At 40.2% G+C, this 16,871-nt stretch overlaps 1 protein-coding gene across 1 annotated transcript in view; it reads right to left on the bottom strand.

The window, feature by feature from the left end:
- Positions 1-16,871, bottom strand: part of COL4A4 (collagen type IV alpha 4 chain) — a 93,991-nt gene that overhangs the window by 59,115 nt on the left and 18,005 nt on the right. Inside the window, exons 4-5 of the mRNA XM_067465967.1 lie at positions 15,382-15,459; positions 1,300-1,434 (exon numbers count right to left, since the gene is read on the bottom strand). Of these exons, the coding sequence (XP_067322068.1) occupies positions 1,300-1,434; positions 15,382-15,459 (213 nt within the window). The remainder of the gene's footprint in view (positions 1-1,299; positions 1,435-15,381; positions 15,460-16,871) is intronic.

Consider the following 16,871-nt stretch of genomic DNA (forward strand, 5'->3'; position numbering starts at 1 on the left):
ATTCAGACAATGTGGCCAGTCCAGCAGAGTTGATGGCAAAGGATCATCACTTCAATGCTGGTGGTTTTTGTTTCTTCCAGAACACTGACATTTGTCCCCTGTCTTCCCAAGAGATTTGTGTCAGTATATAATGTTAAAGTATGAACATTGATTATAGTTTAAACTGTGTGGTCTCAGTAATGCATGAGTTAAAACATAGAGATGAGTAATATTGGTAGAGTTTCACTTTTGGAGGTTCCTGTGCAGGCCAGAAAAGAAGGACTGATAAGAAAGGAATGTGCTTCTTGCAGTGTCCCGAGATGTGAGTGGACATGACTGAAGGTTGTCTCTTAAATTGTGTAAATAAAGATAAGTGCCACTTTCCGGTGAAAGCTGAATTGAGTCCAGTGTTTTTACCACTTTGTGCCTTCAAGCAGAAGCTTGAAGCAAGTGAAATAAGGAAGGTGATTTATCTCAATTTACCAACAACGTGCAGGATTTTTCAGAGGGAATGCTGATGGAATCGTTCCAGGAGTTGAGTGTGATGTCTGTAGACAGTTCACATTTCGCAGACATATAACAGGGTTGGGAGGACAATAGCTTTATAAACAAGCGCCTTGGTATTCCTACAGATGTCTCAATCCTCAAACACTCTCTGCTTCATTCAGGAAAGTGCTGCACTTGCAGAGCTCAGGTGGTATTGTATTTCAGTGTCATTGCTGACTTTTGTGGAGAGGTGGCTGCCAAGGTAGCGGAAATGATCAACATTTTCTAGTGTTACACCATTAAGCTGTCTTTCTGGCATTGCAGAGGGATTGGCTGATGCCTGCTGATAGAGCACTTAGTTTTTCTTGATGTTCAGTGAAAGGCCAAACTTTTTTATACTTCCGCAAAGGCGTTTAGAGTGGCTTGTAGGTCTTCTTCTGAATGAGCACAGACTACATTATCATCAACATATTGGAGTCCTACAACTGATGTTGTTGTGATCTTGGTTTTGGCCTGCAGTCCACTGAAGTGAAACAGCTTGCCATTTACTACAGACTCTCAAGCTCCTCTTGAGCTTTTTTTCTCATTAATAGCATTTCCTACCTTGATAACACTGATATTAATTGGCTACATATATCCCAGTTTTCATAGTTGAAATGTTAGAGGGTGTCTGACATGTATAAGGCAACACTGCAAAAATTGATTTGGAATATATGTTTACTTGAAATAGTACAATAACAAAAAGAGATTGCATAAGGCCCACACTGTACAACTTTTGTTTTTGTTTTTTAAAGTAAAGCCACACTATTTCAGGATGATTACAGTATTACCTACCATGTCGCCTCTTTCTCCAGCAGACCCAGGCCGACCAACATCACCTCTCTGGCCTTTTTCTCCTGGCAAACCAATTGGACCTACAGGACCCAGGGCCCCAATTGGACCTTGTGGTCCCGGCTGTCCAGGTTGTCCCTGAAAATAATAAAGAATTCAGATTGAGCTTGTGAATTAAAAAGAAGGGAAGAAAGGAAGGCTAAAAAGCTGGAGAAGATTATAGCCATTCCTCCACATTTGTGGTTTTGACTTTTGCGGATTTGTTTTTTTGTAGATTTAATTTCTAGGTCCTCCAGATGACTCTATGGTCAACTTCCTCAAGCATGCTGGACAACCTGGAGATTTCCAGAGAGAACACTTCTCTAGGTCACATTGACACTGATTTATAATGCAGTTTCATAATGCAGTTTAACTCAATTGAACCTTGTTATATTAGTCTGCACTACCATGTAATGCAGCACAATGTAGTTAAGATGCATAAAGAAACTGCATTATATGACAGTATAGATGGGGCCTGGATCTCCCAATGTGATTCTATGGTCAGTTTCCAGTGGAAATTTCCAGTTTCCCTGCTGACCATAGGGGCCCCATCTACACTGCCATATAAAATCCAGATTATCTGCTTTGAACTGGATTATATGGCAGTTTAGATACATATAATCCAGTTCAAATCTGTTAATCTAGATTTTATATGGCAGTGTAGATTCAGCCTGAGACAGGCTTGAAGACCTAGATATTATTATTATGTTTATGTTTATGTTTATTATTATGTTTATTATTATGTTTTTTTATATCTCACTTTTTCTCTCCATAAGGAGACTCAAAGTGTTTTAAAAAGGTAATTTTTCACTTTCACCGGTGTCCCATGTCCCTGACCCCAACAAATGCGAAGGACTGATTGTAATAATCCAGATGTCAACAATCAGTTTCTACTTCTGAGATACTGCACAATACTGAATGTAGTAGATTGGGGAATGAAGTCACACATAAAACCACATGCTCAGATGTGGCAAGCATATATCTTAAACCATAATCTAAATTTTATCAATAAGAGAGAATCTATCTTCAATGTAACCACTTGAGGGCAGCAAAGAATTTCACATTCTGTAAGACATTCACCAAAAAATGTATTTACATAAATGGATTACACTTAAAATGCACAAAGCAAATATTAGTGTATCGTCCTGCTGGGATTTCTTGATCAGATTACTGCTCCCGCTGGGAAACGTGAAATCAAATCACCCCCTTCTGTGCTTTGATCTAATAATGGTTCCAAGACTAGAAGCATAGGTGCGAAACATGCACAGTCTGGCTTCATCAAAGAATTACTATCAGTCAGAATTAAATTGAGCTTCCAGTATTTTTTTTTCTGAGCAGAATATTCACTGTACTCACACAGACATTCCAAGGGCAGTTCTAACAAAAGCTCTGCTCCTTTTGTTGTTGCTCCAATGATTAAATTTTTACTTTTTTTGTTCAGAAGTGACAGCTCATAAACACACTGGTTCAACAAAATTAAAAAAATTATATGAAAACAAAAATTGTTATCTTTGGGTAATTTTTTTATGTTTGTGATTTGTAAGGACTATGAAGAAAGGTGCGATTGTATACTGCTATTGTTAGAGTCAACTCACAGAAACCTTTAGTCCGCATGATTAGAAATGGTGGTGGCTTAGGAGTAATAGAGAGAGAAAATATCTTGTCCAAGCTCTGCTTGATGACAGTATTGGGCTGTGAGGAAAACTTTAAATATGATAGTTCACATCTCTTCATAACTGTTGAGTTTTCTGTATGATCTGAGTAGTCTTAACCCAAACTCAGAGTTGCCATTCATCTTCTGGAACAGAGTGTTGGGTATAAACAAATAAGGGTTGTACTGGGCTGTGGAGCAGCTAGTTAGTAGCCAGCAAGATTAAATCACTACTGACCAAGTTTGAAGCTAGCCCAGGTCGAAGTAAGTTCCTAGCCATTAGTCTAGCTTGCTGTTGAGCTATGCAGACCAAAAGACAATTGCATCTGTCAAGTAGGAAATTTAGGTACCACTTTATGCTGAGAGGCTAATTTAACTAATTAAAGACACCATAAAACCTTCCAGCAGCATGCAGAAGAATGAGGAAGTACTCTATCAAAGGACTTGGTGTCACAAGTGGACGGTGAAGTGGCACCTCCCCCTGTGGCCGGAATTGAGCAAACCCTCATGAAGTCGGAAAAGCTGGAATGTTAAATTGCCTCTATGTCTGTCTATATATGTTGTATGTCTAATTGGCATTGAATGTTTGCCATGTATATGTGCATTGTAATTCGCCCTGAGTCCCCTGCGGGGTGAAAGGGGCGGAATATAAATACTGTAAATGAAATAAATAAATGAATAGCTAGATAAATACTACATTTTCAGTTATAATTTTCAACACATGTAATTCTTATGATGGTAAATATTTAAGTCATTCTACTACACACTGAGACAAATCAATCCATTTTATAATTTTGCTGCACAAAAGAGCCCACATCAAGGATCAGATTGCTGTCCCAAATATTTAATCAAGTGGAACATCACCTGGAATACCCTGTTGCAATTAAATAAACAAGAAACCCTTCTAAAAGCCTCTCTTTCTTGGACTGCAATTTCAAGCACACTTATTAGAGACCAAGATTCTTATAAAAGCTCGATTTCACAGGGTTTATTCATTAACTAAGAGCAAAACAGCTCTCTCGAGTGACTTTTGAGGGATATCATGAAAGGTCGGCAATTAGCTAGTTAGCAATAATAACTGTATTTTAATACCAGAAAATGTGACACAAATCTTGTTGTTTCGCTTCAGGTTCCAAAAAACGTTACTATGCAGCCTTGAATTGAGAAAGGCACCATTTGGTATTCTGACATGATTATTCCTTTCCACCAGAAGCCAATAAAGCTGCTTTGGTCCCAGACCAGTGTCTGTCACCATTAATGGACTGGATGAGGGAAAACAAACTGAAACTTAATTCAGACAAGTGGAGGTGGTCATGTTCAGTTAAAAGGCAGATCAGGAAATAGAGATTGAGAATATGCTGGATTACACTCCATCTGAAGATGCAGGTTCGTAGCTAGTTGTGCTCTTAGGTCCAGTTCTAAGTCTGGAAACCAAGGTTTCAGCAATGGCTAGGAGTGAATTCAGTTAAATCTTGTGTGCCAGTTGCACCCATTGCTTAAGAAATTAACACTGGCCAGAATGACACATTACGCAGTTACATCCTGTTGGATTACAGTAATGAGCTCTACATGGGGCTGTCTTTGAAGAGTATTTAGAAACTTCAGCTGGTCCAAAGAGCTGCAGCCAGATTGCTAACTGAGGTTGGCTACAGAGAACACTACAACAGCTTAACTGGCTATCAGTTCATTTCCAGACACAATTCAAAGTTAGGTTTTGATTTATAATACTCTACACAGTTCAGGTACAGGTTTCTTGAAGGATATTTTCCCTTACAAACCAGGCCATTGTTTGGGATCTCCTGTAGAGACTCTGTTTCACCATATAAACACATCTGATGGGAACATGTGAGAAGGTGTTTTCAGTAGTTTCCCCAGTCTCTGGATCCTCCTTCCCAAAGAAGTTAGACTGGCACCCTCCCTACTTATTTTTCGCAGACAAAACTTTTCTGTTTAGACACACATTTCATGACCAACAATAAAATACATATTCCACCAAAATTGGAACTGGAACTTGCTAATTTTACGCTAATATGTGTGTTCTTGTTTTGTGATATATGATGCAATTTGCTTTTTTTTATTGTTTACTCTCATTTTCCAGTGGGTTTTAAATTGTTATTATTTATTTATTTCGAGCATTTATATTCCATCCGTCTCACCTCCGAAGAGGGACTCAGGGCAATCATTAAATGCCAGCATAATACATTGAAAACCATAGTTAAAATTAACAACGATTAAAACAATTATAAGCGATTCAATTTAAAAACACTTCACCAGTTCAAAATCACAGTCCAGGTCCATCACTGTGGTCACTTAAAACATTCCCTTCCCGGTTATTCCATCTATTGTTCAAATGCTTGATCCCACAGCCAGGTTTTGAGTTTTTATGAAAGGTCTGGAGGGAGGGGGCAGATTTAACTTCATTGGGGAGGGAGTTCCAGAGCCAAAGAGCCACCACGGAGAAGACCCTGTCTCTCAACTCCACCAGTTGCACCTGTGAAGGTGGTGGGACTGAAAGCAGGGCCTCCCCAGATGATCTTAACATCCTTGGTGGTCTGTAGAGGGAGATACGTTCAGACAGGTAAACAGGGCTGGAACTGTTTAAGGCTTTATAAAGCCAGCACTTTGAATTGTGCTTGGGAGCAGGTGGGGGGTGTACACTCCCTGTACCCCGCTCCATTGAGCAACCTAGCTGCCATTCATTGGACTAACTGTAGCTTCTGAGCAGTCTTCAAAGGCAACCTCACATAGAGTGCATTGCAGTAATTAATTCAGGATGTAACAAGAGTGTGAACCACTGTGGCAAAGTCAGACTTTCCAAGATACGGATGCAGCTGGCGCACAAGATTTAATTGTGCAAAAGCTCCCCTGGCTACCACTGAGACCTGGGGTTCAGGCTCAGCGATGCCTCTTTGAGTGTTGAACTGGGAAAAGACTAGGATAGAAAGGAGGGTGGGGAGAGAGAGAGACAATGTATAAACTTTGCATGCATACATATTCAACTGAGAGATGTTAAGGGTCAAGATGTAAACAGAGTTAATCTGCCCTTTGAACATTACATATGAATTACCGATGAAAGAAATGGTGAGAAAATTCTTTTTTAACCATACCAACCTTGGTTAATTTTTTATTAGGGCTGCTAAGCGCTGGCCATAATAGCGCTTCATGGCTTTAGCAGTGCTTAGCATGAATATCACAGCTCTCCAGACTATAACAAGGGCTTAGAAGGGTGTCAGAAGCCAGGTTCAGCCCAGGAGTTGCCAGCTGCCCATCCCTAATTTAGATTGTCACCAGAAAAGGGAGAAGTAACAGAACACACTAACTAAATCCAGAATTCACAATGAGTTTGACAGCTGACTGATTCAACTTAGGCACACCATGCAAAGCCAGAGCATTGCTGGTCTTTCTTTTAGCTCAAAGACCAATTATGAGTGGAAGCTTTGTTAAGACCAAGTTGATACCATCCATAACATCCATTATTTGTGCCCATCTAATGTGACTGCTGCAGTGTTCCAGTCTCAGGACAGCTGTCAAAATAAAGAGGATGAAGGAAGCCATGCTTAATGTGGAAATGACAAATTAGTTCAGTTAAAATAGACAGAATGTTATGCCTGGCATCTGCTAGCTACTAATAAATTCCACTAGCTTGCTAATTGTCGAGGTCAGGAACTCTCCAATGCCAAGACTGGCCAGTGTTATTTTAGCACATCCTGGACTTAGCCAATTGTAGGAGATTGAGTCTCAACCAAACAAAACAGTTTGATTTGAAAATGAGAGCAGTGGTCCATATTAAAGAAAAAACCATTCCTAAAAATATTCCAATGGCCTTCAATATTGTGAATCAAATACATATGCATTGGTTTTGTTTTTGGTTTTACTACAGCTACCAAAGCAGGGCTTTATGGTTTGGCCTTTCTCTGCAGAAACTGGAGTTAATAATTTTAGCCAGAGAACTAATACTTCTGTATGAGACAATATATATATATATATAATACCACTTTTTTGTTCAAGATTTCCAATACCATAGGTGCGTTAGGGAAGATAATGTCTATTTCCCAGCAAAAAGTGACTGTTTTTAAGCCAGTTCCAGAGTACTTAATACTTAATACATCTTTGTGATTGGCAGTAGAAAGAAAGAATTAGGCATAAAGCTAATCTAAGACTCAACGTGGTGGGCCTGGAGAGTTGCCACCGCAGCAGGTGCCGAGTGTAGTGTTTCCATGTAGCTGCAAGTGTTGGAAAACAATGCTCTTTGCTAAGAGGATTATTTAAAGTCAGAATGCGACAAGTGATCATTTTGGACCTTCTGCAATCACCTATTTACATGTGTCTCAAGGATAAGATAGTTGTTGCCTTTTACCTTATTGAGGATGTATCTGAGCAGTTGTTTTTTCACAAGGCAATTGAGACTCTGCTGCAGAATAAATGTGTAAATATTTGACTACACACTATAAAGCCTGATACATTCAGTAACTAGCTTGGGGACCCAGCAATGCCTGGGTTATTTGAGAAAGGCATTGTTTTTGTTGTTGTTGTTGTTGTTGTTGTTGTTTTTGTTTTTGTTTTTTTGTTGGGGGGGTTGCGAAATTTGGTAATATCAGTTTGGTAATATGTAATGGTATTTATTAGGAAAAATAGTATTTCCTTTTGTTTTGATTAATGCTTACATTACAAAATGCATAAGGATTGGGGGACTCCTGTTGATGGATTCTTTTCAGTTTGTGAAACCCGAGGATGTGGACAAGATACTTGGAGGAATGAGGCCTACCACGTCCATCCTAGACCCCTGCCCATCCTGGCTTCTGAGGGAGGCCAGAGGGGGATTGGCCGAGTGGGTAACAGTGGTGGTGAATGCCTCCCTTCGGGAAGGCAAGATTCCAGCGAGCCTAAAACAGGCTATTATAAAGCCGCTGTTGAAGAAACCATCACTGGACCCCACTAAATTGGACAACTTTCGGCCTGTTTCCAATCTCCCCTTCTTGGGCAAAGTCATGGAAAGCGTGGTGGCCTCACAACTCCAGGTATTCTTGAGAGACACGGATTATCTGGATCCGGCACAGTCTGGTTTCAGACCGGGACATGGTACCGAGACGGTCTTGGTTGCCTCAGTGGATGATCTGCGCCGGGAGCTAGACAGGGGGAGTGTGTCCCTGTTGGTGCTTCTGGACCTCTCAGCGGCCTTCGATACCGTCGACCACGGTATCCTTCTGGGGCGCCTTACGGAAATGGGCCTTGGGGGCACTGCTTTGCAGTGGCTCCAGTCATTCCTGGAGGGTCGCACCCAGAAGGTGTTATTGGGGGACTCCTGTTCCGCACCACAACCTTTGAGTTGTGGAGTGCCACAGGGTTCCATACTGTCCCCCATGCTGTTTAATATCTACATGAAGCCGCTGGGTGAGATCATCCGGAGTTTCGGGGTGCGGTGTCATCTGTACGCAGATGATGTCCAACTCTGTCACTCCTTCCCACCTGCTACTAAGGAGGCTGTCGAGGTCCTGAACCGGTGCCTGGCCGCTGTAACGGTCTGGATGAGGGCGAACAAACTGAAATTAAATCCAGACAAGACAGAGGTACTCCTGGTCAGTCGCAAGGCCGAACGGGATATAGGGTTACAGCCTGTGCTGGATGGGGTCGCACTCCCCTTGAAGGCGCAGGTTCGCAGCTTGGGTGTGACCCTGGACTCATCGTTGAGCCTGGATCCCCAGGTTTCAGCGGTGACCAGGGGAGCATTTGCACAGCTCAGGCTCGTGCGCCAGCTGCGCCCGTATCTCGGGAAGTCTGACTTGGCCACGGTGGTACACGCTCTGGTCACATCCCGCCTTGACTACTGCAACGCTCTCTACGTGGGGCTGCCCTTGAAGACGGCCCGGAAGCTTCAGCTGGTTCAGCGCGCGGCAGCCATGTTACTAACTGGAGCGGGTGTCAGGGAGCACACAACGCCCTTGCTGTCCCAGCTCCACTGGCTGCCGATTTGCTACCGGACCCAATTCAAGGTGCTGGTTTTGGCCTACAAAGCCCTAAACGGTTCCGGCCCAAAATACCTTTCGGACCGCATCTTGGCCTATGAGCCCACGAGGACATTAAGATCGTCTGGGGAGGCCCTTCTCTCGATCCCGCCTGCCTCACAGGCACGTCTGGCGGGGACGAGAGAGAGGGCCTTCTCGGTGGTGGCCCCCCGGCTGTGGAACGCTCTCCCTGCAGACATCAGACAGGCGCCCTCCCTCATGTCCTTCCGAAAAAGCCTCAAGACATGGCTGTTCGAGAAGGCATTTAATTAAGTGTTATAACAATGTGGTAAAGATGACTGGAATGGAACAAGGAATATGAGACTGGTTATGATTCCAATATGAGACGAAGCGGATTTTTAGTGTAGTCTGTAATTGTCGTATAGTTTATGTGTTGTTGTAATTAACCTTTTGTAAATCGTCTTTATATGTACTGTACACCGCCATGAGTCGCCCTAATGGGCTGAGAATGGCGGTTAATAAGTGCATCAAATAAATAAAATAAATAAATGTGTATGAACGACAATTCCCAGAATCGTAGGTCAATCCTTTTCAAAGCCTGCCATTATTCAAAGTTTGTCATGTTGGGTCTGTGTGCCAAGTTTAGTCCAAATCTGACATCAGCTGGATTCAGTGATATCCAGATAAGGATGAACTACAACTCCCTGATTCCCAGGGTAATCATCCCCAAACCAAGCCAGTATTCGCAGTTGGCCATGTTGGTTTTGTGTGCCAAGTTTGGTCCAGATTCGTCTTCAGCTGGGTTGAGTGTTCTCTGGATATGGGTGAACTACAACTCCCAGATTACTGTAACTTCCATTCCATCATGTAAACATGATTTTATTTCTCAAAGTAGCCCATATTGTGTGGATTCAGTGTCCTTAACATCCATTGTAATATAGGTACAATCACAAAATTTAGTTTCATAATTGAACTGTACTGTATTTTACTCAGTTATGCATCTTCATTTTTATTAAAATGAAAAATTAACCAGTCACTTAATTAAACCAGTGGCCAGTGGGTGTCAGTATTACTTCATACTTTGCACCAAAGGAGGAAAAACTTAGTTCACTAAAGATTCAGCCACACTGCAGGCTTACGGCAGTTTGATACCTCTTTAACTGCCATATCTCAATGCTATGGGATCCTGAGATTTGTAGTTTAGTAAGGCACCAGCGCTCTTTGGCGGAGAAAGCTATTTAATAGATATTAGGTTGCATTAGGGATTTAAAGAAGGCCTTAAAGCAGTGGTTCTCAACCAGGTGTCCCCAGATGTTTTTGGCCTTCAACTCCCAGAAATCCCAGCCAGTTTACCAGCTGTTAGGATTTCTGGGAGTAGAAGGCCAAAAACATCTGGGAACCCACAGGTTGAGAAGCACTGGCTTAAAGCCAACCTTGAAAATTGTGGCACAGACACTGAGAACTGGGAAGCCCTGGCCCTCGAGCATTCTAATTGGAGGTCAGTTGTTGCCAGCAGTGCTGTGGAATACGAAGAGGCACAAATAGAAGGTGAAAGGGAAAACATGTTAAGAGCAAGTCACATCAAGCCAACCCTGACTGAGACCTCCTTCTACCTGGAAATCAATGCACTCACTGCAAAAGAACATGTGGATCAAGGATAGGTCTCTACAGTCACCTACAGACCCACCACCAAGACCCTACACTTGGAAGGTAATCATACTCAGACACGAGTGATCACCAGTATGACACTGCATTATTTCTACAGTATAGATGCACCCTATATCTAATTAAATGAAGAAATTGCCTTTTAGTTGTGCTGAATACGCTCATTATACTCAAAGCAAGCTGGGAGAATATTAGATACAGACAACAAAAGGGATTATTAGCTAGGATTAGGTTTCCAAGATTAATATGGAGAATTGGAGATAAATATTTCAGTACCTCGGACAGAGCATAAGCAACCACACAATTTGTCCCATACCCTTTCTTGTGAAGTATGGCTCATATGTTCCTACCTCTTTTAGAGAAGCACAGCGCCTTAGAATAACATGTTTACTTAAATTTGCCCATAAATACATCTGAATTTTTGTTTGTTCAAATTTTTCACTTCTATTTGTGATTTGTAAATTTCCCAACCTTGTGTGTGAAGTGGAATCTCCTGTTGCAATAGTTTAATTGGCTGCCCACTCGTTTCTGGGCATAATCTGAAGTGCTTATTTTGACCTACGGAGTCCTAAATAGCGTGGATCCAGGTTATTTGCAGGGTCATATATCTCTTATCAGAATGCTATGATCATCTGGGGAGCCCTTCTCTCTGTCCCACCAACCCCAAGCTCCTTTGGTGGGAACAAGGGAAAGAGCCTTTTCAGCGGTTGCTCCCAGACTTTGGAATTCTCTTCCTAGAGCAGTGGTTCCCAACCTTTGGTCCTCCAAGTGTTTTGAACTTCAACTCCTACAATTCTTAACAGCTAGTGAGCTTGCTGTGATTTCTGAGAGTTGAAGTCCAAAACAACTGGAGGACCAAAAGTTGGGAATCACTGCCCTAGAGAAACCAGGATGGCCCCCTCCCTTGTTCCCACCAAGAAGGGCAATAAAATGTGTCTCTGCCATCAGACATTTAAGGAATGGTGATGAGCAGGCTGCTGAGGATGGTGTGAGTGGAATTTTAAGATGGGTATAACAATGAAATACATTTCATTATTTTACTGCTTAATAGTTTTAATAACATAATATTTTTTGTTTTTATATTTATAATTTAATGTATTCAATGTGTTGTCAAAGATTTTCATGGCTGGAATCACTGGGTTGCTGTAAGTTTTTTGGGCTGTACGGCCGTGTTCCAGAAGCATTCTGTCCTGACGTTTCACCTTCATCTATGGCAGGCATCCTCAGAGGTTGTAAGGTCTGATGTATCACTTTGTTTTTAATTACCATTGCTTTATATTTATTGTTAGCCACCTCAAGTCCTGATATTGAGAGAAAGGCAGGATAAAAATAAAGTAAATAATTAAGGAACAGGAGGAAATGTCTAGACGAAGACTCAACCACCTTACAGAAATAGCCCTCAACTAGGCTACGAAGTCCAACAGCTTCTGAAGAATGTGGAGCAAAATGTTCAGTTTTGTTGGAATCTCGTCCACAATGTACTTTTAAACATCACAAACAAATAACCACATTATGAGAATAAAAACTTAATTGTCCTTTTGGCTGCAGGAGAAAACAAACACCAGATCAACTTTACTCACAACTGTCTTTGTTTTTGTTGGATTTTTTTTTGAAGAAGCTAAATCAGGTCATGTCATGAATGCAAGCTTGTTTTCTATGATCTACTTTATCAACAACACTTAAAGTAATGAATGGAATAAAACTTCAGAGGTCAGAGCAGGACATATGCTGTGTGTTGGGGGAGTTGTTAAAGGAAACCACTTTTGACCAGTTAAACCCGCCTAAACCCTGTGCTTTTCACAGCTTTCAGAATGCAATGCTGTGTGCCTAAATAATAAAGAGGTAGTTTGGTAATATTGCAATTCTATCACAAGAAGATTGATTGATGAAACTACATGATCATGCTGAGATAGAAAAAATGGCAATTCTGATTAGTTATGGAGAATATGTTAAGTAGCTTCAAGAAGGATTGTGAATTAATTCCCAATCCTGGGTTGCTGTTCGGTTGTATGGCCTGTTTTAACTATAATCTATTGTTATGTTATATAACTTTTTTTTTTACTTTAATTGAGTTGTTTCTGTTAATCTAGTTAGTTGTTATTTTATGTTTACTGATTTTTTTTGCAAATTTGTTGTATTCTGTGTGTTCTGTGTTGCACTTTTATTGTGCTATTTTGTAAGATGCCCCACGTCCCTTTTGGGGGATTTAAAGGATTATAGGGCTAAATGATTAATAGTAGGATTTGGAGACGAGTGGAATTAAATATTATGTAGAAATTCATTTAAAATACATCCTACTGCTTCATCACACTAGAGCAGGGGTCCACAAACTTTTTAAACAGAGGGCCAGGTCACAATCCTTCAAACTGTTGGAGGGCTGGATTATAATTTGAAAAAAACATGAATGAATTCCTATGCACACTGCACATATCTTATTTGTAATGCAAAAAAAAACCACTTTAAAACAATACAATAATTAAAATGAAGAACTTATTAATATTTCAATAGGAAGTGTGGGCTTGCTTTTGGCTGATGAGATAGGATTGTTGTTGTTGTGTGCTTTCAAGTCATTTCAGACTTAGGTTGACCCTGAGCGAGGGCCGGGCAAATGACCTTGGAGGGCCGCATCCAGCTCCCGGACCTTGCTTTGAGGACCCTTGCACTAGAGAATGAATCCACTTTAAATCCGGTTTCTGCCTCCTACAGAATTCTGGGGTTTGTAGTCTAGGAAGGCTGTTAAAGTCTCCTCCCTAAAGTACAGGTAGCAGAAACCAGTTTTAAGTGGATTCATTCTCTAGTGTGATGAGGTCTCTAGAGGAGGTAAGACTCTTTAGTAACTATGACCATTGTCTGGAAAACTGGAAGTAATTTGTATTCTTATGTCTGTATGTATGTATTGCATTTGCATGCTGCCTTTCTCCTAAGGTGGAACCAAAGGTGGCTTCCAAACAATATTTCCAATAAAATTATAAAAGCAATTAAAAGCAGATAAAACAGCATAAAAGTATTTCTGTTGTAGTTTCTACTATTAGTACAAGTTTTTAATTTTGTATTTTGGAGTTTTAATTGTAATGTTACCTTATATATTGTTTTATATTATAAAAACATTGTGTGTTAATGAATACATTTCAAAAAATAAAAAGAGATGGTCGTTTGCTGTGAATTTTTCAGGCTGTATGGCTTTGTTCTTCTGGAACATGGCCATACAGCCCAGAAAACTCACAGCAACCCAGTGATTCCAGCCATGAAAGCTTTCGACAACACGTTAATAAGAGATAGTTTTAACTAGTAGTTTGCTAGAAAAGGGTAATCATTTTTAAAAAGAGAAATGAAGACTGGAAACTTCAACACACACCTACACACAATCTGAAATTGTTTTTCTGGACACGTATGCCCACCCTGATATACTAATCTGGATGTAGCCATTCTAAAATTTCAAATCAAAGTTTCATCATTGGATTCCCAGCAAAAATAGCCATCAGTAATTGGAAGGCAATTCATGTAGCCAACATAGGCGGGATCTATACAGGTATGCCATCCACAAAACAAACAATCTGGATTCTGGATTACATGGCAATGTAGACAGGGCCATAGAAAACAGGTGCAGTAGATTGTACCATATGGCACCTGGATCTGATCAAGGATAAATTGTCATTTTAAAAAATGATCATATTTCAAATTTAATAGTCAGTTCTTGTGGGTTTTTTCGGGCTATATGGCCATGTTCTAGAGGCATTTCTCCTGACGTTTCGCCTGCATCTATGGCAGGCTTCCTCAGAGGTCTGCTGGAGCTGGGAAAAAAGGGGGTTTATATATCTGTGGACTGACCAGGGTGAGACAAAAGGCTTTTGTAAGTTGGGCTAGGTGTGAATCTTTTCAACTGACCACCTTGATTAGCATACAATGGGCTGACTGTGCCTGGAGCAAACTCTTAATGAAAGGTGCTTAGATGTCCCTGCCTGTTTTTCTCTCTGCTGTTTTAATTTTAGAATTTTTTAATACTGGTAGCCAGATTTTGTTCATTTTCATGGTTTCTTCCTTTCTCTTGAACAAGCCACAAGAGTAAAGATGAAGATCCACCCAGAAAAGATTTGTTGAAAAGATTCACACCTAGCCCAACTTACAAAAGCCTTTTGTCTCACCCTGGTCAGTCCACAGATATATAAACCCCCTTTTTTCCCAGCTCCAGCAGACCTCTGAGGAAGCCTGCCATAGATGCAGGCGAAACGTCAGGAGAAATGCCTCTAGAACATGGCCATATAGCCCGAAAAAACCCACAAGAACTGAGTGATTCCGGCCATGAAAGCCTTCGACAATACATTAATAGATAGTGTGCAGAACTATATGGCACTCCAGAAAACAATTTGGAATTCTTCATACAACAGAGAGAACGGGTAATCCCAACTGGCATTTCTTCAAAGACACAGCAGTTATGCATATTGGTGATTTTATACATTCTGCTCAGAGAAGGAAACCAGGCTTCAAAGTACTGTTTATTCATGTGCTTCCATTTTATATGATCTTGGTTTTACATTTTAATGGCTGCATTTTTCATCAATCAAAACTCTAGCTCATTTCTCATTGCGATGACATAGTCCCCACGTATATAATATCACAAAATAATGGAAATAAGCAGGTGTATTTATTAATAAATTGATATGCATATATTGTATTTAATGTATATGTTCATATATTCATCTCTTTGGATATCAATATAGGCATAGAGTGTTTTATAATGAAAATTTAAAAGTAAAAGTAAATACTTACCCTTGATCCTTTTTCAAGAAAGCATGGACAAATTGAGCAATCCCGTCCACCACAGCGACCAAGATATGAATATTCGCCCTAAGAAAAAACAAAAATTAATTTTCTTCTTTCTAATTAATTCCCTTTTCAAATCTGTTTGGGAGTGCCAATCCTAGAGTTTGTGAGTTCTAATCAAAACAACCAATGGAAGCCCCTGAAAATAAGAAAGACATAACATTTCTCTGAGTGCAATAAATGAAGTTTAATGGTTTTTATCCAAGAGTCCAACTTCCTTTCCCTTTTCTCTGAGACAGCCTTTGCAGCCACCTGAAAATTTCCTCTGGATGAATCCCAGCAGGCAAATTCAAACTTTTAGTGTGCATAAAGGACTGGAATGCAATGGGGAGATTATTCTTCATGCTGTTTTACCATTAAAACGGCACTAAAGAAAAGTACATTATGGTAATTTTTCAAATTAAAAATGGATAGAAACATGATCTAACCCCCAAATTTTGATTTATGGTTTCATATATGGGCAGTCCCTGAGTTACAAACATCCAACTTACAAATGACTGATAGTTAAGAATGGGGATGAAATAACAGGAAGCGAGAGAAATCTATCCCAGGGAAGAAATATTTATCTTGGAAAAGTTATCATGGGAAAAAGGTGTCTCCACTGAAACTTTATCACCAAACCTTGTTTCCACTACAAGCCAAATTTCTCAAAATCCAATTATCACAGGGACAGAAAGTAAGATGAAATCTTCTGAACAGGGGCACAGACAGGAAAACAAACACCGCAGGGGTGTTAACCTTTCCCTATGCTATCCAAAGTGCCCCCCCCCCCCCTCTATATATATGGCTGGAGATAAACTTACAAAAGATACCTATTCCGACTAACAAAAAAAATCATTTAAGTACAAACCTACAGAAGCTATTTTTTTCGTAACTCAGAAATTGCCTGTACACCAAAACAGTTGATCCATAAAACCTTCAAAAAGATTGTGTTTAGGCTTGTGTTCCATCTCCAAAATATGTATCTCATTACAAATGTATATGCAAAAACAGGTATTCCAAGATCTGAACATTTGTGGTCCCAAGCATTTTGGATAAGGGATATTCAACTTACATTTTAAAAAAATCTTGATTTGAGGGGCACATTAGTGGAAGTAGATAGATCACTAATAACTAACTAACTAACTAACTAACTAATAAATAACTAAATAATCACTAATAAATAACTAAATAATCAAAGTTTAAATGTTAACTTTGTAGCATTCCAATGTAAAGAACATTTTTACTTTTTAAAAACCTTTTTGGGTACAAAGATGTTGTTAGACTGCAACTTCTGTCATTCTTCCCTATTGTTTTTGAGTGTAAGGCTATTATGAGCTGCCCTTTTCCAACATCTAAAGGGCCACATGATTCTAAGCCCCGTTTTAAAAGGTTATTATAAATTAAATTCCAAATCTACCTAATTACGTTTATGCCTGGAGATCAGATCCACTCTG

Source organism: Anolis sagrei, chromosome 3, assembly GCF_037176765.1.
Source record: "Anolis sagrei isolate rAnoSag1 chromosome 3, rAnoSag1.mat, whole genome shotgun sequence".
In the NCBI taxonomy this organism is placed as follows: domain Eukaryota; kingdom Metazoa; phylum Chordata; class Lepidosauria; order Squamata; family Dactyloidae; genus Anolis; species Anolis sagrei.